Raw genomic sequence first — 23785 nt, 5'->3', positions numbered from 1 at the left:
GCAGCTTTTAATAGCAAGGAAAAATAAACTCCTGCAGTATTATAGATGGACAATCTCTGTCTTGGCTTCATTACCTTCTGTTATTTAAAGAAAATTAGTGGCTTTGCACTGACACAACCCATGCAAAAGAATAATGTGTTGAGCTCATTTTGTCCAATATTTGCAGTAAAGTTTCAGTTAATGATCTTCCACTTAAGATATTAGGACTCTGCGTCACGACAAACGGCGTAACCAAGGCGTTCATTTCAGCATGCCAAAGCCCCCAACCTTTAATGGAGGCACCACGTTGTATCCATCCCTCTGCTCCGTTCAGGGTGGGAGCCAGGAAAAGCTTTCTGTGCACAGAGCAGTGGGTGCACGCTGTGCTTCCATCCAGCACCCATCTCACAACCGCACACCGATAATTTTGTGGCAGAGGTAGCGCAACCTGAAACAGTATCACTGACCCAAACCAAGCACAGCTTCTTGAAACGCCTTCTCCTTCTCCCGTCCCCTCTGTGGTGCACACACAGAAACAGAGAAACAGATGCATTTATCAGATGCCTGTGTCTTTATTGTACAGATACCATATACCATTTTCAATCTGTTTCTTCTCAACAGATTGCTCCCTCATTGTCCCACTTGCTGCCTGCAAAGAGGCTGTACTTCAGGAACTTTTATTCAAGGCACCTATCACTAGATTGTCTGTACTTAAAAAAGTCGAGATTACTTTTAAGTGAACATTTACACTTATGTATAATGCTGTTTAATATTTCTAAAGCAGGTCACTTTGGGGAGTATTTTACTCTCTTATACTAAGAAGAAATCTCTTTCATGCAAATTACTCTTTCTTCAAGTGGCACAGCTAGGAAAAAAAATATCCTGAAGTTAAAACAAAATCTAATTCTTTCAGACATTATTTCTGAGTCACAAATCTGTTGCCTCTGCAGATATGGGAACATGGTCCCAAGAAAGGCTGACCACTTCATCACAAATGCCTCATTTAGTGGAAGATAGTTGTGAAATTTTCCCTCAGCAGGCAGATGACTGCAGTGATGGAAAAGCCATGCTGCACAAAGGCCCTCACAAGAAATTTTGTGTTTGTCTCTTTGTCTTGTCACCCAACAGAAATTTAGAAGATGCCTTCTTCAGAAATATTTGTCCTGGCAGCCCATCCAGACAACATTCAGCAGACCCCTCCAAATTTCCAATGAACATCTCAAAAACCTTCACCAGTCCCCTGGAGGTCACAGGGATTGGTTCTCATTCCCATTCTACCTGGTGAGTTGGATTCTGACCCCTTCTACTGTGCTACAGCCCCTGGCCTGAGATCTCCTTCACCACTAAGAGCTTGGAGGGTTGTGTACATTTCAGACAGATGGAGAGCAAACAAGTGTTGTTGGCGTGCCCACGCTTGGCTCTGGTGCCCGCACGCACGGTCCTCACCCCGTTCCCTGGGCAGGAGAGCAGGGAGGGTGCAAGCGGCGCGGACGGGCTGTGCACAAAGCCTAGGGCATGCACCAGGAGCTGGTCTCACTTGCCTTCTGCATCCTCTCCCTGCAGGGCCTAGGACTTAGGCGGGGGAATGGGAAGAGGGAAAGTCGCGTACAGCAGACGAGGCGGCTATTGGCAGAGCCGGGACAGGCAGCCCTCGGTGCCGCTGACGGTGGCAGGGTCCGGACGGGGCTCGGCGCCCCTCTCCCCCCTTTCCCCGCCCTGCCGGACCTTCCCTCGCCCGGGGATGCCGCTCTGGCCGCCGTCGCTGCTTCAGGCAGCCATCCATGCCCGCGGGGTCCGGGACGGGCGGCGGCCACCGAAGGGACGGCCTGGGGGCCGCTGCCCTTCCCGGGAGAGAGAGCCGAGCGGGTGCGCACACGTGTGAACGCACAGCCGGACCCACGCACATCCGCACACCCGGGCTGGAGGGCGTACGGAACAAACCCGCAGCCAGGTGTCAGCTTTGGGGGCGGCCCGGCCATGCCCGGCGCGGGTCCCTCCGTCCCGCAGCTCCGGTGCTCGGGACCGACCTGCTCTCCTGCGGGTTTCGCTTCTCCATCCCACACCCGAGCGCCTTCCCCCCACAACAATTAAATACCCAGAAGCAAAGACTCTTTTAAAAGAGAAGCCGCGCGAAGCGGAGGCAGCGGTCTCCGGACCGCCCGCACAAACGCTGCGCTGCCCAGCCGCCCGCCGCGCTAATTCCGCAGCACCGGAGACATGAGGATCTCATACCTCCGGACAACTGCGTGAGTCATAAATACACGGCGCAGGGCTGAAAGTCGACACTGTTTACAGCGACTTTGCCGCGGCCTTCGGCGAGTCCGACCAGCACCGCCACCCCCCGCGCCGGGGCCGGGCTGCGCGGAGGTTCCGCATCCCGCGCCCCGCACTGCGGCTTCCGCGGGGGACTCGCGGCTGTGGCGGCACCTGCGGCCGGCGAGGGGCGAGGAGGGGGCGGCCTCCCCGCCGCCGCCAGCCGTCGATCGGTCCGTCAGTCCGTCCGTCCGTCCGCGCGAGCGCTGGGGAGGGACGGGGTGTTGGGTTACCCCGGCCCGGCCCCGCCGCCGCCGCGGGGCCAGCGGGTGCCGCGGGGCTGCGCCGGCGGCCGCGCAGCCCACGGTATGTCGGGCCGGTGACTTCAGCCGGGAGATATTTGGAGGCTCCGCGGGGTCCGGTGCGGGGGGCCAGCGTGTGTTTGGGTCTGAAAGCGAATCAGCGGAGGGCGCGTCACTGCCAAAGGGCCCTATAAATCCATCTGCGGCGCCGACTCGCCCTGGCAAAGCCCCCGCGTCCGCACGTCCGGCTCCGCGCTCGCTCCGTCCGCGGGTGCGGCGCCCCCCGCGCCTCGCCCAGCCCCGCGCCCCCACCCAGCCCCGCCGGCGCCCGGGGAACCCGGCGCGCCCAGGCCCAGCCGGAGCGGGCGCTCCCACACCGGCCCAGCTTCCCGCCGCGCTCCCGCTTGGATCTAAGCTTTCGCCGCGACGGGACCCCGCTCGGGAGGAGGAAGCCTCGCTGCTACTGCTGCTACCGGCTCTACAAATCCCAGTGCCGGCCTCTGATTCTCACAGCAGGCTGAGGGGGGGTGGTTCGATTTTTATTTTTTTAATCGTTTTCCCCTTCCTTCCTCCGCTGGGGTGGGGTTTTTCTTGGTATTCTTTTTTTTTTCTTTTTTTTTTTTTTTCTTTTTCTCCCGCCGTGGTGTGCGCGTCCGAGCGGTGCGTGGCTCCCGGCAGTGCTGGACGAGCTGGCGTTACAGGAGCGCTGATGTCTTCATCTGACTCCCCGCAGTTGTTGATGGAGTGTCTTTCTCAGATTTCCAGGCAGGGTCCCAAGCGCAGCACCCAGCGCCAGCTCCCGCTGCCAGGCGGCGCTCCCCGCGGCTCGGGCCGCTCCCGCCGCTGCTGAGCGCGGCCGCGGGGCCGGGGCGGGCAGAGAGCCCGGGGCGCCGCTCCTGCCGCGGGCACAGCACCTGCGGCGGCGGCGGGGGAGGCCGCCGGGACTGCGCTGCCGGCTCCCTGCTGCCTGCATCCACACCCGCGACCTCGCACCCCCTCCTCCTCCGTACGAGTCCCCCTTCCCCTTCCTCTGAGCAAAGAGGGTGCCGGCGGTCGGACCCCGAGCTGCCCACATGAACCGTCCGGCCGGCTGGTCGACTCCGCGGCGTTAATGTCCATCTCGGGTCGGACGAGACCAGCTCAGAGGTGAGGGCGAGGACGGGTGCGCGGGGCAGGGCGGGGCGGGCGGGCGCTGTCCCGGGGGTGCCCCACAGCTCCCCCAGCACGGCGAGGTGCGAAGGCAGCGGCCGGCGGGGAAGCGCGCACCGAGCGGCAGCCGCGCCCTAAGCCCGCGGCCGCAGCGGCACCTCCGCGGGTCCTCCCGGCGGGGCTGCGCCTCCCAGGCCCGACACTGCCCTGGGCCGGCCGAACCGGGCCGGGGGCACTGCAACCCCCGGCGGCGGGCAGAGGGCAGCGGGTACGTGCCGTGGCAGACTTGGGGCAGGGCGGCTGGAGAACGAGGAGAAGAAAAGGAAAAGGCACAAGGGAAGGGGAGAAGGGAAAAGAAAGAGGATCGGTGAAAATAAAAAGAAAGAAAGAGAGAATGAAAGAAAGACTAGGGGAGGAGAAGAATACAAGGAGTGGGAAATGGGAAGAGGAAAATTAAAGGGAGATGGAAACAAAGAGGAAAATGAAAGTGGAAAGAAAAAAAGGAAATCTTGAAGTAAGGGGGAAGGGAAATAGGTAGAAAAGAGGAAGACAATAGGGAGAGAGGAAAGAATGGGGAAAAGGAGGTGTATAAGGAAAAAAGGTGACAAGTGAAGATGAAAGGAAAAAGGAGAGAGAAAATTAAGAGCAAAGGGAGGACTGGATAGTGGAAGGGAAAGGGTGGGGGGAAGAAGAAAGGGAATAAGAGAGAGAAAAAAGGGAAGGAGGTGAGGGAAGGGAAAGAGAGGGAAAGGGAAAGGAAGCTTTGCTTGTAGCACATCAAGTCTGCACAGACCAGCACCCCAGATGAGCCCAGTCCTACCCGGGCCAGCCTGAGAACAAGTGCCCTGGTGCTGCCCAGGTGCTGGACAAGCACAAGGTGACCTGCCTGCCTGTGAGCACAGGGCCATGGTCACACTCCCTGTCAGACAGACTTGGGGGGCCTGCATGCCTGCCTTCCCCAGTGCAGCTTTGTCAGGCATAAACGGACTGGAGGACACCCTGTGCCTCCCTCTCCCGCACCACTCACTGGCTGGGGAGAGCCCACCCCACTCCTCTGGCTGCAAGGAGCAGTTGTTGTTCCATCCAGGCCTGGCCTGGGTGACCCAGTGTGATCTGGGCTGCGAGACTGCTCAGCTTTGTCTCAGGGCTGGGGCAGGACTGGGGAGCAGAGCAGCTGGGAGCTAACCCTGCCTCTCCTTTCTGCCAGGGGCCCGTGTTGGAAGGAGATCTAAGATGAAGTTATGGGATGTTGTGGCTGTCTGCGTGGTGCTGCTCAACACGGTCTCCACCTTGCCCCTGCCCACCGGTAAGACGCCTCCCAAGGGGTCCCCTTCAGTGGTAGAGGGACCTGAAGATGATCTCTCCCCCATCAGCCTGCTGCCTCCCTATGCTGTGCACAGTGACTGTAAGAAACATTCCCCTTTGTAGCAACTGCTGTCTGTCTTGCTAAACTCGCTTCCCTTTGCTCAGGCATCAGGGTGAGGAGAGGATCCTCCCGTTTTGTGCCCCTGTTTCTCCACATGCAGTGTCATTGGCTTTGGTCTTGCTCGAGCAGCTCCAAGCTTAGTCACTCTCCAAAGCTGGGGGTTGACGATTGCAGTTGCAATGCCCCCTGCCCACTCCAGCCCTGCCTTCCTGGCAGTCTTAGGATCCCTCTGGTTGAAGAATGTGGGGAGGTGAGTGGTACAAGTTTGTTGTATGCAGAGGAGCCGAGAGGAGGATCTGGCTCACACCCCTCGCAGCACAGAAACTCCTTCTGCAGAGCCTCAGCCTCCTCTCCCTGCTCAGACCTGCCGATGCAATTATTCTCTGCCTGTAGTGGGCGCAAGTCCCGATGGAGGTTTGGCTCCGCGATGGGAGGCACTGTACACATCCTGGAGTACTGCTGAGCTTCATTAAATCCTCCTTGGATTCTGATCTCGAAATTAGTGTGTCCACATGGAAATTTACGGAAGAGTAGCTGTAGCAGGGTTAGGAGCTTGATGCAGAGCAATCCACATGAGCTAGCTCACAGTAAGACAGTTTACAATCCAAATGACAGATAATAATGCCTTGCTAATAATAGGTCCTGTGTCTACAATAGCAGGTACAGGATTTTCACAGTGGTATGTGAGCGCTATGTTAACTCTGGTGGCTTTCTAAAGAGAGAGGTAATATGACTCAGTAAGAAGCAGTGAATACTCACATGAATAGTGGAGACGTTTGCTTAGCAAAGGCGCAGACGCAGTTTGAAGGTTGCTTCTTTTGCCCTTGCTCATCCCCCTCTCTGTTTAGCTCGTTACAGGATACAGACAGTATCCAGTAATTGGGACTCATTTCTATCTCCTTTTCTGGAGGCATCTCCTTTCCCTGCGCCTGCACAGCTCCAGTCACAGGCAGCCACACTCTGGTTTCCCCGGGAGCAGCCAGGCTAACGCAGCGAGGAGGCACCGAGCATTTGCTGTGACTTCACTTTGACCCCTCCCAAACACCCGTCTCTTCCATACACACACATTTATGCCCTTGCCTGTTTAGTCTTCTCCGTTCCCCTCTCTTGCTAGTGTTTCCCCTCTGCTGGAATCTTGCCTGGGCTCCCGCCTCTGCGTGTCCCAGCCTGGGCTCCTGCTGCTCACAGACTGGCAACCCTGACATCCTTTCAGCCCCTCCACACAGGGAGGTTGGCCAGAAGTGTTTCCTCACAGGGCTACAGCCTGCCAGGATCATGGGGCTGTCACACATGGTGATCTTCTTCTCCATGGCAAGCCATGTGGTGGATAAGTGATGTCCTGCAAAAGGCAGTGATCAGCCTTTCAGGCCGCTGTGCTGCTCCTCTCTGCACAGGCTGGCTGAGGTGCTGGTGCAAGAAGAGCATTAGGGGGAAAGCATCATGAGTCAGTTTGTGGCTCTCGCATAAACTTCAGGGTGGGAGAGCATTAATGCTCCATCTTTCCAGAGTGATTGTATTTGTACAATGCCTGCTTTTATCTTGAAACTGCCCTCTGGGAGTATGGTCCCTGGCAAGCTGATTCCTCTACAGCAGCTCAAGGGGATAGGCAGAAGTTGTGGTTCTCTCAGTTCCTAGTATGCAAAACTTCTCATCATTGCATCTTCTTTTTTTCCTTTCCTGTGGATTGGATAAACAAGAAGCAGGAAGAAAGACAACCTGTGTTTTACCTGAGCTGTGGTAATATCAATATTATCTCTTTTTCCAGGGTACAGACATGGGCTTAGCCATGCAGAGCTGGGTGGAAGGTTATTGCCCAGGATAGTCATTTGAGAAAGGGCCAAAGAGATAGTTTGGTCTCGATTTTTTAACTCTGTGTATCACTAACAAATGGGCCTGTCTGCAAGAGCAAAGGAAGCAGTACTGTTCTTCACATCAGAAATTGAGGGAAACCCAGGGCGTTCTGTGATCTTTGTAGGGCAGCAGTTAACACGACAATTGAGTGTGAAAGTTAGAAATTAATCTCTATGTAGCCAAGTCAGATGAGTCAGGGGAGACCTGCAGAAAGGTGACTGTAAGCGAGCAGTGAAATACTCTGGTGCACTTTTATGCTCTTTGTTGATTTAAAAGTGTGCAGTGTCTGGCAAACTGGCTGTGTGGCTGATCCTTCCCAGGCACATCGCTGCCTTCCTGCTGCAGCAGCAACTCTGCTCAAGTCACCCCCATCAGTGCCTTTGACATCTTTGTTCTCTCCGCTTACCATCTGGTGCCATGCACCCTTCAGCACAGCAAAGACACAGAACTAAGCACACAAGAGCAATCAGTGTCTACACCATGTACATTTCCCTTTCCACTTGAAGGCTTCTCTTGCCATCAGAGCAGAATGTGCCACAAGCACAGAGGTGTGCTTGCAGCTCCCACGTATTCCCATCTCTGTGGGTGCTGTTGGTCAGCTGCTTTGCTAAGGGCTTTGGCAGGAGACAGTTCACAAAGTGGTGGGAGCACCATCATCACCTGTGTTGCCTCACATGCATAGGGCAGTGTGTGGGCCCTGGGTGCTGTGTGCATTCAGAGAGGTGCATTGCTGTCCCCTAAAGCAATCCCTTTGTAGCCATTTGCTCCAAGGTCCATTACTCTTACTCCAGAGAAGTTGTGTCTCCCATGCACCACCTGCATCAGGGCTTAGCAGGATTGGGAGATCAAGTCCAGCCCTAAGGGCAGGCCAAACAGCTTGCTGGGGAACACATCTGTTTCCCAGGCCCTTGACACCTTTTTGTGTTCTTGTTTGATGGGATTGCTTTCTCTGCAAAGTACTCTGAGGTCACCTGATGTTACTCCATCCCTTTCAGGTTGGCTTGAAACCTCCCTTCATTTCAGGCTCCAGGCAGGGTTCTAACCTCCTGGGCTGATCAGGTGTAATGTGCTGACCTTTGCTGTTCAGGGCAGTAATCAGAGATGGCAGAGGGTGCTAGCAATTGCAATCTTCTGCATTTTTAATTGCACTGGAGGCTGGAGTATCCTCCACAAATGCAGTGCATTGGAGATGAATCCAGTATTTGTAGGTGTTTGGCATCAATATTCATGGGATAGCTTATTTCACACCCACAAAAACCAGAATAGATGTAGAGTTTGTAACTGCTTCATTGTTTCCCTTATGCTACAATCCTCTAGAGGAAGAGCACCATTAGCTTAAATACCAAATGCAAGCAGAACAAATATAAACCACATTATTATAAACTAAATACTAAGTCAGCAGCCTCAGAAGCATGACAGTGCAGAGGGAGCCAAACACTTGTTTGCATTATGCAGAGTCGCCAGTGAATACATCTTGTAACTGCTTGCTGTTGGATGAACATAGTCAACATGTACGTGAGGACTGGAGTGTCCTGAAATCCGTGGTATGATGGGTATTCTCTTGATCAAATGAGAACCTTTACTAAGAGCTAGTGGTAAGCAGGTAGAGCTAAATGAAACATCTCCCCATGGGATTTTCCCTCCTGGTAAGAGGAAAAGATAGATTTTGGATCATGGTGTCTGGGTTACTCTATAGCTACTGAATGGTCATTCACTGTGGGAGCTCCTTTGGTATATGCTGTGACACACCATGGTGTGTCTTTGTGTCATACCTCTGTTAAAAATTCTTCTTACTCCTTCAAAGGTGTATTTAATGTTGAGCTACTGGTTTTAGATGCAACTTTATTAATTAATAGGGAAAGTATCTAGAAAAAAAAACAGTGGTATTGTAGGGCTTTTTAAGGCAAAACCAGTATTTAACTATGTTTCCAGCTGAATGCATTTCCTTCCCTACAACATTTATTAGGCCCATTCAATGTCACAAACTGCAGCTCTCACGTTCCTGCCCAGGCTTTCCTGCTCAGCACACCTACGGTGTGGCGTGTGTGCTTTACCTGCCCTGCACAGTAAACCCAGGGCATCAGGGAGGCATCAGCCCCCCGAGCAGGGGCCACCCTGTGCCATCTGATCTGTGTGTGCCCAGCTCAGCCCGTGCATCCAGCACTGCCAGCACGTGTGTGTATGTCCTAAAGTTTGTTTGCATGGGACATCCAGGTTATCTAGGCTTTCAGAAACCCCAAGCATTCAGCTTGGTCCATTCATGGGCAAAATTCTAGAAGAATAAAGAAACCAGTCAGATGTGGTTTAATCCACAGCAATGTAGCCCTAAAAGCAAATTCCTCTGCAGTCTCAGGTATAAATGCTGAATATACTCCAGTGAAGAACACTCTGTGACTTAAGGAAAAAAAGTTCTGAATTGCAGGATTAAAGTTCTATTTCTCATTTTGAGTTATCCTTTGCTAAAAGTGTTAGTTCTTTCCTGCTTTTCAATTTAGGGACCTCAAAAGATTGCCAGTGAAACTGTGGGTGCTGTTGGATGTTTTGCAGGTGTTTATTGACAGATAACATACCTGCACATACTTTTCTTTGTTATCTTTCATTAGACTCTTCAGTATATTTTAGAAATACCCATGTTCAGGATTTGCAGAGCTTCATAACATTCCTTGAAAACCTGAATAATTTGATTGTGTTAAATATTCATTAGACTGTCACTGAATTCAGTGGAGGAGTCATTGTTTGTCCACCAGTAGAAGATCCTCTGACTGATAGGTTGTAATGTCTTTGTAAATTATGCAAAGATATTACAACGTATGGTTAGTTCCTGGTTAGTACTGCAAAAAGCAGTTTTAAAATAATTAAAGTTACAAAGGCTTTGAGAAGCCATTTGGGTCATCAAGTCCCACCGTGCCACAATTGCAGGTGTTCAGAGGTGAACATCGAGTGCAAATACCCAGCTTTCATCCCTCCCCTCACCACTATCTAGAGATCACAACATAATACTTGTAGTACACAGACCAAACTACATAACTACATTTGTTGTGGATTCCCATATTTCTGAGGCAGTAAGAAATAAGTGCAAATAAGTAGAAATAAACAAGCAATACAAAACACTGCAGCATAACCATGTCCAGGATCATCTGAGATCTAAATAGGCCACTGACACATTAGTGCTGGTAGAGTGGTTAGCACTGCAGAGTGGTCATTTTTTACAAAACCAGCTCAGTTTCCGATCAAGAAATATCCTTTGGTAAAGAGAACCACAGAAAAGATTTCAGTTGTTCTTGGAATTTCAATCATGATTGCAAAGAGAAGAAAGAAAATAGGATCAAAAACACAGCTGCAAATAAAATGTTATTGCAAAAAATGTATGTTAGAATATGTTTTAAGACCAAGGACTTAAAATTAATTTTATGAGGTATTTCATGTAGCAGCATTTTTTTAAGGAATAAAACCACTCATATGACCTAGCAGAAGTTTAGGCTCTATTATACATCACTTAGACTGAAACCTGCAGGTGCATTTCTTTGAAGTCTTTGGAACTTGTGCAAATGCTTTAAAGATTACTGCACAGGAATATTCTTCAAAATAAGCAAACACTGAAATCCATGTATTTATTTTCCTGTGTTGTGGCTGGGCAGTGTTATAGCAATATGCCAAAAATTCTGTGGTGGCCACACTTTTAGAGGCAAGCTGGTCATATCCCCTTTGAATAAACTGTGTACAAACAGCTGGACTATCTCTGCTTCCATCCAAAGCATTTGTGATTTCTTTGGCAAAATCAGCCATTACTTAGGAAATTTCTGAAGGGATGTAGCACCCAGTGTAGCAGTTAGGAAGGACCTTGCTCTCTGAGCACACACCAGCTCTATCTGGCAAAGTGCCACCCCACACTTCCCAGCAGAGCCCTTCTGCAGTGGAGCACACGCACCTGCCCTAGAGCCAGGGACTGATTTCTGTAGCAATAACAATTTTCAACCAGCAACATTAAAACCTTCCACATTGTTCCTTTTGTAAACACATTGAAATGCAGGCAATTGAAAGGCAACAATGAAAGATCATGTGTTATTTATAGATCAGATCACATCTGATAGCAGCAGAGATTGCCACAAGAGAAACATCAGCCAAGATTTTGCCCAGACTGCTCTGCCGGTCTATGGCCACAGGAAAGAGACTGGGTTAAGGTCCCTTTGGAGTCTGTTTTTCCTGCTTTGCTGCATGTTTTTGTTCCTTGGGGATGCTCTAAAACCCAAAGGGAGATGCAGCATAAGAGCACAGGCATTCTAGCAATAGCTGATGTTATTGATTTAAGCGTGCTCTTTCCCTTCAGTGAACTGTTATTAAAGAGGGGCTGGGTTAGCATCGTGGGCTTCTACTGATGTCATAAGAGAGCTGGGCTGGTTCATTTCTGCATCAGGGATGGTGAAGAAAGTGAAGATACTGGTGAAGAAAGTATCACCAGTATTTCCTCCATTAAAACCTACATGCTTGCCTATTAGCTGGCTGCATGTGTTCATGCTAACAGAGGTTGCAGGTTTTGGGTCTCCCTCATATATACTCAGGATTTGAGGTTCTAGCTTAACAAAATATTGGGAGTAAGCCTAGGTTTTACTGGGAAGCTGGGTATTTACTCAGCATGGTATGGTTGTGGGAGGGTACCAGATCTTAGGGAGGAGTCAACAGGTATGTGTCTTGCCCAGGTTTGGTTCCTACTTGGTCGCTGACTTCAGGCAGGATACTGGCACTTTTTCTATCTTCCTCTTTTACACTCTTGTGCTGTAACTTCTGATGCAGGGGTGCTCTGAGGGTTCTCACATCCCTTAGGATAAGGTCCTAGCATAGATGGGCTCCTGGCAGCATCTGCAGGAGATGCCACAAAATCTCAGGTGCGGCTGCTGAAATGCCGACTGCTCTGTGGTGCTCAGAGCTGGTGATTAAAAGCTCTGTGCCAGAGGCAAGATTGCATCCTCCTGTTGCTCCTCTGCTGCCTGACTGCTGGGTGAGGTGTTCCTCTGCCCACCCCAGAGAGGCAGAGGTGGGGGTGAGCAAACAGGGCAGCCCAGCATTGGGCACTGTGAGCAACCTGCCTGGACCAGAGGAACAATAAACTCCGTGAGCAGGTCAGCTCATGACTTCCCCTGCCTCACACAGTCCATCTGACCTGGCTGTTTCCCCCTGTGCTCAGGGCCTTCCCACACTGGCAACAGCTGTGGTGGTCCCATTGTCTCCCCACTTTCTGCCTCTGTTGAGAACCAGCATTTCTGCCTGCAAGAAGGCAAGCAGAGTACAGAAAGGGAGGCACTGCCGAGCATGACAGACTGAAAATACAAAGGACTCTGTACAAAGGACTCAAATCCACAGACAAATCGGTGGATTTGTCATTATGATGGACACGTGGGAGGCTGCAGGGTTAGGTAGTGAGCTACAAACACAGAACTGATTGCTCCATCAGGAGCAAGAACACCAGGAAGGTCAATCCTGTGCCTTTTACCAGCGTTGCCTCATTGCACCGAGTGGTGTGAGTGGCCCTGGCATCATCCACCAGGTTATTTAGCACTTGCCTTGATGAGAGACAGGTGACACCGGGGAGAGGCTCCATTTCTGAGTCTGAGGGGAGCCACAGCATGGGCTGGGAGCGAGGTAATACAGAACTCTATTAAACATTTAAGGATGAGCTGACCCTGGTTTGTTTGATGCTCTATTTCCTAATGCATGCAACCAATGAGTTTCCATTTCACTCTTGGTTCCATGGATTTTCAGGCAAGGCATGAAAGCAAAGTCATGCCTCAGAGAGGTGGTATATTCATTGTTTAAATACCAAAAATGTTTCAGCATACTATTTTTAACGCCCGCCTTCACTTAGATGTGTTCATATATTGTCTTTTTATACCAAATATTTCATTTTCAATAAAGCAAATGTTTTATCCCCACCACAGTTGCCACTTTCTCAGTTTGTAAAGCAGAGTGATCATCACATTAGTATTTTTAATCTGAATAAGGTTGCACTTCCACCAAAACATTGCTCCAAATCTCTCTTAAATACATCCCTGTGGTGTGAGATGGAGGAATTCTGTGCTCAGACAGGCCATGTCCTCTATAATAAGCACCTGAAAACCATACTGCAAAGCAAGGTAAATATTTTTTAAAAAATTAAATCATGATTATGAAGTCAAGTAATCTTTTTTTATTTGATTGATTTGGTTCGATTATGAAGGCCCCAGATTAAATACCAGAACTGTTTTTGAAAAGGGGCCATTTAATCCTAATGCAGATCTGGATCTAAATTTTCGAAATATTCCTTACCATTACAATGAGCTGGACTAAATCCCTAGAAATTTGAAATCATCCTTCAGGGTCTGATCCTGTTGTTTGAACTTCTCTAATTCTCAAGTGAAATAATTCAGTTAAGTGTTTGGTCTAATGTTTTTATGTGATAGCTATACACTGTCACAAAAGCAGGCATAAAAACTGCAATCTAAAAGCAAAACCTAATTTTATATTGTTTAATATACCTTTTGTGACTTCTGTTACATCACTTCAGCTCAGGGTTTGTAAAATGCCAAATAATGTGGCAGTTTTTTGAGGCTGAAAAAAAAAAGGAGAACCCACCTATATAAATCATTCTTCTGCAATATGTAAGGTTTAACATTTTCTTGTATGCCATGAGAGATAACATGGTTAGAAGAGACTGTAGTTAGTCTTTTAAATCCATACCCAGGTATCAAAAGAAGAAACTGGATGTTTATCTCAAAAACTGAAGATCCAAACCATCAGTTTGTAATCAGGTACCAGCTGAGGATTTCTTGCTTTATCATGCTAGGTTGCTGCCATTGCACATAGGGGACTATTCAGCTTTAAAATTAATCTGTTGATAGCAAAATCAAATTAATAGATTTTTTAAATGTAATTGTGATCACATTTGAACAGATAGAAATAAATAGTGCATTTTTACTTAATGGACACTGGTTTTTTGATAATGGGATGCATTTGGTGTGAGTTTCCATTTAGACCTGTTTCACGCAGAAGTCTATCAGAACACTTTATAATTTATCTTTCTAAGAAGCACAGGGACCAGATCCCAGTCCTGGTGTCGCATGCTGTCTCTAATTAAATAAAAAGGCAAGGACAGGTTGTGGGGGTTGCAGTGGGGAGGATGCCCGCAGGAAGGCACATTTCCCTGCACTCCCAGAGCAGAACTGAGGGCTGGATTTCCCCAGGGCTGATGGGGAGTGCCGTGGCTGTTTGACTGCAGGACCCTTCCCTCGTGTGTGCTGCCAGCTCTGTCTGCCTGTGCCCAGGGGACAGAGACTGTGCTTGGGGACAGGCAGGTCAAAACTTCAAGTTCCAGAGAACATCAGTGAAGCAAGAATTTCAGTTTGCATTATAGAGGGATGTTCCAAACCTGAGAGTCTGGGTCAAAGCTATGATCTGACTGTGCCCTAAGTGTTTAGGAAACAAGCAAACAGCTTGCAAACAGCAAGCAGATGAGGCAAATATTCTTGTGTTTGGTTTTAGGTTGGTTTTTTTTGGTTTTGGTTGTTTGGCTGGTTTGGTTTTTAAATTAGTATTTTAAGTGAGTCTCACTCTCTTGAAGGTGTTCACCAGCTGTGCTCCCAGTCTGATCACTCTGCTAGATTCCTATTTGCATCAGTCTTGTGACATTTCTTTCTTTTTCTTTCTTTCTCTCTCTTTCTTTCCTTCTCTTTCTTTCTTTCTTTCTTTCCTTTTTTATTAATTTTTCTGGTTTTGTGAGAAAATCTTCACAAATCAAGAGCCCTTGCTCAGCTGGACAAGGATACAGAGAAGGTGCTCAGAGGCAGAGTAGCACATGGACTGTCATCAATACCCAACAGTCTTGTGCTCTTGTTGCAGCTATAGGAAAAGGCTCTGCCTGTTCCTGCCTGGGTGGCACAGTACTGAAAGAGGGAGCGTGGAAACGAGCTGCAGGAGAGTGGGCTGAGCACAGCAGGACAGGACACACGTGGCGGATGCAGCTCCCACAGGCCCTGCTGCCTCCCCAGGCTCCTGCTGCAGGGACACCAGGCCGGGGTGGTGCATAAACACCTGCAGGTGCCTGCACACAGCTGCCTCCAAGGGACTTCCTCAGGGAGCTGGGCAGTCAGAAACAGTCTTGAGAACTGTGACATAAAACCAAAAAAAACCCAAACATAAAACCCAAACAAAACCACATGACTTCACACCAGTCTATGGCACCATGGTTTAAGTGGTGGGGCTCAGCCCATCGCACCCAACCAGAGGGGCCTGTGAGCCTTCCTCCCACCCTCTGAGCAAGACGTACAGACACTCATGTTCCCTAAGGGAGGATTTCACTTTTGTAGGACATACATTCCTTTCCTTTGGGAAACACATGTTTTGAGGTGTATTACACAGGCAAGACAACCTTTGCAAACCTGTATTGAGCACATGCTGCTCTGGCTGTCCCATCCTGTCCTGTCCCATCCTGTCCTGTCCTAGATAGCTTTCAAAAAAAGGGGAAGACAGTGTCCAGGATCAATTTTTAAATTCTAATTCCTTCACACCCCAGAGCTTGAGACTGGCGACTGCTCCTCAGAGATCTTTGCTGCTTTAATGCCATTATCCCATCATTTTCTGCTGGCACATTGCACAACATGACAGGCATCTGTCATGTGTTTGTTCTCTCAGCTTTTCCAGCAGAAGGCAAGTGTTGTCAGTAAACTAGTTTGTTTTGAAAAAATGTGTGCGTGTGTGTGTATAATTAGTTGTGTTTGTGTGTGTATGTGTAAATGGAGCACACATACACACACATGCAGAATGTGTATCTGCTCCTTGCAGGGGTGTGAAATCCCCCCCGGCAAACTCTGCTGCACAGTCAAGTCAGCACAGTCCGTGCAGTGTGAGAGAAGCTAAGATGCTGTGAGACTATAAACATTTTCTAAACAGAAGGGTAACAAAAAGCTCTACCAAAAAGCTTGATTCAGCTTATAAACCATGGCTGCTCGCTAAGGCAGCCCCCATGAGTGCGCTGATGTTCCCTGGCCACAGCTCTGCTCAGCATCCCCACTGCCCCCAGCAGAACTTAAAACACTGCACAGACCAAACAAGTGCTCAGCGTGTGATGTCTGTGGTGCAGAGAGGTCTCAGCATCCCTGGAGCACATCTACCATGTGCCCATCAGGATGGGGACATCCTGCAGTCAGTCTACTCCACCTTCCCTTCTGTCTGCTAGCCTTTTATGGAGTTTAGTCGCAGAGGTTATTGCTTATCCATGTATGATGTCTGATGGAAGCTTCCTCAGCATTTACCTCTGGTTTCAACCCATCGTGCCTGTTGTCAGTGCTGGTGTTTCCACTGGATTGCTCTGGGTCCCATTTCAGCAGCTTTTCACAGAGTTTTGTTTCAGGCTCTAGGTCTTCACACCCATGCTTGTTGGAAAGCTGAATATCCCTACAGAGCCATGGCTGGCACCTCAGCACAGGGCTAAGACAAGTCTCCCTCCACTCCTGGCTGTCAATCCTTCTTCCAGGCCCCTGTGACCCATTCCTAGTGACTGCATGTAGTCACACTGATGACTGATTTATTAAGCAGTAGAAAATTATCTGATTGCAGGGATTGGAGTTGTTGCCAAGACTGTTAAATTATGGAAGCAAACCTGGGGCACCTTGGCACTGTGTTGAAGCTGCCAAAAGAGCATTGCTGCATTGCTCACAGCCAGTTTGAGGCTCCACAAGCAGAGGAGAGCGTTGCTTACAGAAACTTGCAAGGTCTCACTGAGTAGCCCAGTAATGCAGCTGCCCTGTGTTGATTTAATGTACCTATATAGCCTGTACCAGCACATGAATTTCAGGTGGGCAGACAGTGACCAGGATGACCTGCACATTTTCTCAAGGGGAGCTCTGTACCCATGTTGTAATCTTATTGTAATTATCATATTTCTCAAGTCCCATACTGTTGCAATTATATTCCTAAAGTTCATACCTTCTTGTTGGTTTTCTACCAAGCAGTTCTTCTCTGCAGCACTCATAGCTTCTCAAGGGCTCCTCTTGGGTTCTCAAACCACCCCTTTTTATTCCAGTTACCTTCACAAGCTACAGCTGCTGCCCAGCTAAGGACTTTGCAGCTGTAGCTCGTTTGGAGTGACTAGGACTCATCTAATACATAGATCTTACAGGGACTCTCTCCATATGCCCACTGTTTCCACCAGTTTCCTTTTATCACCCACAGGCCTTTTGTCTCCTCCAGTGATGTTATCTCCAAATATTGGGGGCCACTGCAGGAGTCTTACTGGTAGATTTGGATACCTGCATGGGATAGTTTCCAGTTCCCTGGGCTGAAGAGAAAGTCCACACTGGAGGCAGGAAATTGGAATTCATCTTACTAATAGTACTGGCATTCCTCCCAGTGAGTCTCCAAAATATATCCTGGTGTTGCAGTAGGGCATGAGCAGAGCAGGGATCCTCAGCTCCATTAGGCACTTGGAACACTTCTTGAACAGTTCATGTTAGAGCCTTATTGACATTAGCAGGACCAGTCTTGCTGCCAGTGACCCCATTTTCTGGGTGCAGCTTGTCTGTGTGTGTAGGTAGGATTTCTCTAGTTGAATGCTGTTGGTTTGATTATTTGATCTACTTTTTGCCCTAATGCTCGCACCTTCTGCAGGGTTGACAGTGCATGTCTGTGTCACCAGCATTGCGTGGGGCTCTTTAGTGGCATTTAGTTTTCTCAACCTGAAATATCACAGGCCACTCGCAGTGCAGAAAGCTCTCAGTGGCATTACCTCCCTTGGTGCAGCTGGGGTAGGAATCACACATGAACCAGGATGGATCTCAGTGTGCACTTTTATCAGGAACACAGTCCACCACATGGGTCTGCCCTCCTCCTATCTACTACCCTCCAGGATATAGTTGCCAGAGCAGTGCTACCCTGTAGCTGTCTGATTGGTATTTAGCCAAAGTACACTCCTGCCTATAGCACTCTCACAGGGCTAGGTGGTATTTTTGCCCCTCAATTGCAAGCCATTTACAAGTGATGTGCCAAGATGGATTATCTCTTCAGATAATCCATAGTTTTGTTTCTCCCTTCTTGGGAGAGGGAGCTCTCACTACCCTGTCAGTGTGCCAGGCTCGAGATAAGCATAAGGCTGAATGTTGCAAACAATAATCTCTACATATAAGTTGGCTTTTGCTGTAGCTGTCTCTTGTCCCCTTCCTGATGGTTGATCACTGCACTAATTTTGTTAAGCCCTCGTATGTTTCCCTACAGTTGTGTTTCACTCTCCATAGCCAAGGTCTCATTGCATCATACTGTTGGTAGAAAGGTTGTGCTAAAGAATTCATGAAAGAGGTGTGGGCTGGGGTAGTCACAGTGGTATGAGAGGAAGGCGGTTGGAGTTTAGGAGGGAGAAGGGCAGTTCTAGAGCCATCTCCTCAGGGCTACATCCTTCTCTAATTTGGTTATAGACTAAGAAAACTAGTTTCTGTGTAGGAAATCTAGAAACTACTCAGACTCGAGCAATAATTGCCTTCTGCCAACTACTTTCCATCTGTATCTGTGTCAAGGCCAAATTGGTACTTCAGCAGTGGGGGTTATGTGAGCTCCATGTGGGTCATCTTTTTTAACTGAGTCTAGAAAGATGTCTAGCCCTTGTTGCTTTAAGGGAACATAGCCCACCTATTGCCGGGACCTGGTTCTTGCTCAGTTGGGCAATACTTGTACAGACTAGGCAGACCAGCCTGTTCTGCAAAGGAGCTGGTTGGTGCATCCAGTGGACACATCCATCCAAGCAACTCCCCTCACAGTGTGTATTTTGTTATCTGCTGCAGAGATAGAGGAATGCAAGAAAAGTGTACTTACCACTGGTGTTGCAGAGACTTGGGCTGGGTCCTGCCTTGTTCAGGTTCCACCTAGCTGTATAGATAGCAGCCATCCCTCCCTCGTGTCTTTGAACATGAACACTGCTCTCTGGGATTGTTGCTTTTAGCATGGATAAAACAAAGTGTAATTCACCTTTTTCAGTTTCAAACTCTACAGTTTATAGCGCCCTGTTTGCCTTGTATCACCCTCATTACGTGGAGGTACAAGGTTTCCAGCCTCCAGTACTCTTTTACCAGTCTAAACTATTTTGCTGGACACATCCAACAGAAAACACATACCTCTGATCCCTCACTATTGATGGACAGAGGCCTCTAGGATGTGGCTACTTCAGGCAGCAGTCCCCATTCCTGATCATGTGCAGATGCTCTCTGTTCCAGCAGGTTTTTGCACTGGCAGAGTTGGGATCCTGCTGCCCCCCATCTCCTCTGTATTTGGTGCTTCTACTGAGGATATGAGGGTGCACTTTTGCTAGGTAGTGGGGGCAGCCTCAGGCCTTCCTGCCTCCTGTTAACAGAGTCAATGCTACCCTGTCTGAGCTGGGTACCTGTGCTCAGGTCGCCCATTGGGATTCCTGCCTTGCTGTGCTCATCAGGGAAATGTGAGTAAATGGAAGTGGAAGCAATGGAATGGAGTAAGTGGAAATGCTGACTCTTTGCCTGAGGAGCCATTCCAATCTCAGCACCTCTCTGAGTGGGAGCCTTTGTGTAGGCACAGCTCCTGACCAGGTGCACTGCACTGGATATTGCCTCTCCCAATGCTTGGTGTTCCTGCAGTATTTGTAGGAGTATTGGAGATGGATAGTCCCATATATGCAAGACCGGTGTGACACGGTCTGTTGTGTGTTGGGTTTTAGGAGTTAAGTGCAGAAAGGAGCGTTCTCTTAGGACTTACTGGAAAGGAAGAAGTCTCAAATTTTGGGGCAATAAATATGAAAAAAAAGATCTTGATATTGCAATGTAGTTTAAGATATGGTCATTAATAATGCAAGGTAAGGGCATCCACACACAGGGTCCTGGCAGCCGTACCCTCTGTTCTCTGAATTACTAAAGCAGGTAATTTTGAGGGATTTAGTCCGAGGGAAGATTAAGGATCTCAATGTTTTGGGGGTTTTTTTCCCCAAATTATGATGAAATGGCAAAATTTATAAGCATTTCAGAATACATTTAATTTCACCCTTCCTGAAGAGGTTCATTCTGCTAGTATTGAAATATTTCATTGACTTCATAGTACAATTTACTTGAATAATTCATCAGTGATATACCAAGTGATAAATTAAATAGAATAAAAATTAAATTTTCATAAAAGGAAAATGCATTCATAACATTTCCCTAAAAAATTAACATAATACTTCTATTCTGACCTATTTTTACTCAGTGTGATCAGCATCTTGTGATACAAAACACTTACATGAGAAATTATTCAAAAGCTATGAAAATAATTATCCCCTAGAAGCAGTAAAAACCCAGGCATTCATCCAGGAATAATATCTCAGTCTGGTACCCCAGGAAATCCTCCTTCTGTCATGCCCAAAAACCTTATTGACAGGTGGCTTTGGCAATACTAACTGCTGCTGGTGTGAAAAGAAAATAATTAACAACTATAATGGAAAAATTGCTTTAAAGAAACCTCTTCCTGTTGCTACTTTGCTGGGAAGAGTCTCTATGACCTCTTTACTGGTGGCTTCACCCACCTCTTAACTAATATTCATACCATGATATGTTTTTCCTTCCCTCTATTTCCACAGAGCTCATTCAGTATTAAAAGATGTGCTGAAACACTACCAAGCATCAGCAGACACACACAGAAATACAAATGCGTCTCATTTATCTTTCCCCAAATGAGTTTCTGTGATGACCTAAACCATTCCAAATTCTCCTTGATTTCCGAGGATCTGGGCATGTGTTCTGAACTGATGGGCAGAAAAGCTTGCATGTGCGTAATATTTTTGAGTTGTGAATGGACAAACTTTGTGATAAGTGATGTGTGACAAAGCCTTTTCTCTCTTTCCCAAACAGCTAATATGCCAGAGGATTATCCAGATCAGTTTGATGAGGTAGTGGACTTTATTCAAGCCACTATTAAAAGACTGAGGAGGTCACCAGATAAACAGACTCCAATTTTTTCTAGGCGGGAGAGAAACCGTCAAAATGCAGCCACAAACATAGAGAATTCCAACAAAAAAGGAAGGAGGAATCAAAAGGGCAAAAATCGAGGATGTGTCTTAACAGAAATACATTTAAATGTGACCGACTTGGATTTGGGATATGAAACCAAAGAAGAGCTAATTTTCCGGTATTGCAGTGGATCTTGTGATGCAGCTGAGACCACCTATGACAAAATTTTAAAAAACTTAACCAGAAAGAAAAAACTGGTCACTGACAAAGTGAGGCAAGCCTGTTGCAGACCCACAGCCTTTGATGACGACCTGTCCTTTTTGGATGATAACCTGGTTTACCACATATTGAAAAAACATTCCGCAAAAAGGTGTGGATGCGTCTGACGGCTGCATGTCGAGGCGGCACAGTTTTCCATTCCTGCTATGCTGCAAAGAGAGGGACCAAGGTTCCCAGGGAAGTGTCTGCTCCAGGTGGAGGAAAAAGGACCAAGAACACAGACTAAGGAGCCATGAGAGCCTGGGGATAAGGAGGCATGCGGCAGAGTAGAAGGATGGAGACTTCTGGCGTCCTATGGGGATTTAGATAAAAGCTCAGGTGGAGATGACGATGGATGGATGATGTGCACGCTACCTTTCCTGTTTGACTCAATCCACCATCAGTGAGACTCAGTCCATGAGGAACGTGCTTAAAAACACAACCCTGCCATATCACGCTGTGTTGTAGTTATGCCATGATATACCAGTTATACCAAGAAGCTTAGCTAAGAAGTAGCTTAGGAGTCCCTTACTAACCCCCTGTGCCCTCAGCCCTACTGAAAGACACATTGTGCTACTGCTCACTGGAGGGCAGTTCCTGAGTGCTTAGGACAACTCCTAAGCTATAAGATTACCCCTGTAAGTAAGATGATATTGGGCAAATATCAAAATGACCAGGCTCAAGTTCTTATGAAGCAAACAGTTCCGCTTACTGGCTAAGTTTGGTTATTTCCATCTTTTGTTTCTTCAAATTGAGTGCAGGATTTTGTTCTTCTGATACCTGTGAAAACAAGTTGAGTTTTTAAGCACTTCTTCCTAGTATAGTAAGAGAAATAACAAGCCCAGCCTACACAAAATGCGTTTCTTTAGGTTTACAAAGGACTAACGTCACTTGCATAACTACATTTCTATTTGGTCATTGTGATTGAGAGAGACTACTTGATGCAATGCATCCCTTCAGAGACATAAGTATACAGAAGATATTTATTGAGATTAAGTTATTGTTATTTATTACAGTTCAGTAATGAGTCTCCTTATTTATTAAAGTGTCTTTCAAAGGTGCCAAAGTAGATGGCACTTGGGGATATAGAGAGACAAAGACGTTGGGAACAACGGTCCATGCTTTTGATTGAAGGTGTTAACTTGAATGCAAAAAATCACTTACTTTACCTTTTTTTCTTTTAAACAAAATCTTGATTATGTTCACAAAAGGTAGTGCTGAAGCCTGCAGCCCTTTTTCCTGTCACTAAGTCTTTTGAAAATTACTGCAGTCGTGCATGTGCAGGAGCAGCAATGGCTCTGGACGAGTGAGGGTCGCAGGACTTGGCTCAACATTAGCAATTTGTTAGAAAAACTAATTTTAGTCGTATTTTAAATGTAGCCACATTTTTTTCTCACACTTTATGCCAACTGACCTCATATAACTATTGACAAATGGAAAATAATCACATTTAGCCTTATAATTTCTAGTTATATTTATTTAAGCTTTTCCTTCCATACTTCCGTATAGAAGAGGTTAAATCCCTCTTACTAGTTGTTAGCCCTGGATTTAATATAGCCTGCAAGTAAACAGTTGTGTTAAATAACCAGAGTGTTTTGTATAATTTGCTGAAACATTACAGGATCATACCCATGCAGCAGAACAGTCCAAGTTTCCTTAGGAGGAGGGAGGTTGTACAGCAAAGGTGTTTGTACGTGACCACTAACACAAGCTCTCATTCTGGAGACATTTTTCCCAAAAGAGCAGGAGTGCAGGTCACTAGACATGCCTGACAACCAGTGAAGCATCGACTCCCACAAAAGCAACATGAAAAAAAATCCTTATTGAAAACCATGGTCCAGCCTTTTATCTCACGCACGTAATGGCTCTCCATACTCATTTTGCCCTGGGCCCCTTGGGGCACCACTGAAGAAGGGTCTAGAGGTCAAGAAGGTCCAGACCAGGCATAGAAAGGTGTTCCAGGTGCATGGCATGTAACCCATCCCCGGCTTCCGCCGCTTTCCCAGGCGGATAGCCCTGGAGAACCAGCCGCAGGGCCTGTTCTCACAGTGCCACGGGGACCCTGCCAGCCCCTCCGCGCTGCCCGGGGGCGGTGACACCCCCACGGTGGCACGAGGTGGCACCGAGCGCCTGCCGGGCACCGAGGCTCAGCTGCGCTGCCGGAGCTGATCAGCCACAGCGCTCAGCGCTGAGCCTTCTCCTGCCCCAGCTGGTGAAATCTTGCCTCAAAGCATTTTCTGTGCAGCTTGAAGGGGCTGCAACCAAAGCAAATCTCTATGTTCAAAATACAAAAGGGTAAAGTTTGTGATTTTTTTTTTAGGTTTTTGGTTGGTTTTTTTTTTAGTTTTTAGACCTTACTGAAGACAGGAGTGTGCTTCTCTGGATTTTTTTACTTCACCTGCAATTATATGTCTCAGTCATTTGTGTTAATCAACCAAAGTTCTCTACAGACTTTATTTTTGTACAATATTCATTTTATAACTTTTTACAAAATAAAATTCATTTCTATTGTTACATGGTTGTTGTTTGTGCTTCCCCACCATACAGTTTGCAAGTTATAGAGTAGTCCAGTTTCCCAATCTGCATGAGACAATGCTGCGGGG

General features: G+C 47.8%; 2 protein-coding genes across 3 annotated transcripts; one reads left to right on the top strand and one right to left on the bottom strand.

Moving 5' to 3' along the window:
- LOC135459722 (fibroin heavy chain-like) lies at nt 1-3609 on the bottom strand. The gene is made up of 3 exons (XM_064736018.1): nt 3321-3609; nt 2212-3034; nt 1-495 (listed from the first exon to the last, which is right to left on the bottom strand). The coding sequence occupies exons 1-3, from the start codon at nt 3607-3609 to the stop codon at nt 270-272; spliced, it is 1338 nt and encodes a 445-aa protein (XP_064592088.1). The 3' UTR covers nt 1-269.
- GDNF (glial cell derived neurotrophic factor) lies at nt 3198-23574 on the top strand. 2 transcript variants are annotated; one of them, XM_064736684.1, is made up of 3 exons: nt 3198-3680; nt 4891-4989; nt 20826-23574. In XM_064736684.1, the coding sequence occupies exons 2-3, from the start codon at nt 4917-4919 to the stop codon at nt 21308-21310; spliced, it is 558 nt and encodes a 185-aa protein (XP_064592754.1). In that variant the 5' UTR covers nt 3198-3680; nt 4891-4916; the 3' UTR covers nt 21311-23574. The 2 variants fall into 2 exon arrangements, with proteins under 2 accessions (XP_064592754.1, XP_064592753.1); XM_064736683.1 differs by having other exon boundaries at nt 4891-5088.
- Nucleotides 23575-23785: the final 211 nt, after the last annotated feature.

Source organism: Zonotrichia leucophrys, chromosome Z (genome assembly GCF_028769735.1).
Source record: "Zonotrichia leucophrys gambelii isolate GWCS_2022_RI chromosome Z, RI_Zleu_2.0, whole genome shotgun sequence".
NCBI lineage: Eukaryota > Metazoa > Chordata > Aves > Passeriformes > Passerellidae > Zonotrichia > Zonotrichia leucophrys.
Note: the sequence above shows the minus strand (reverse complement) of the source record. Positions and strands in the feature narration are given on the sequence as shown.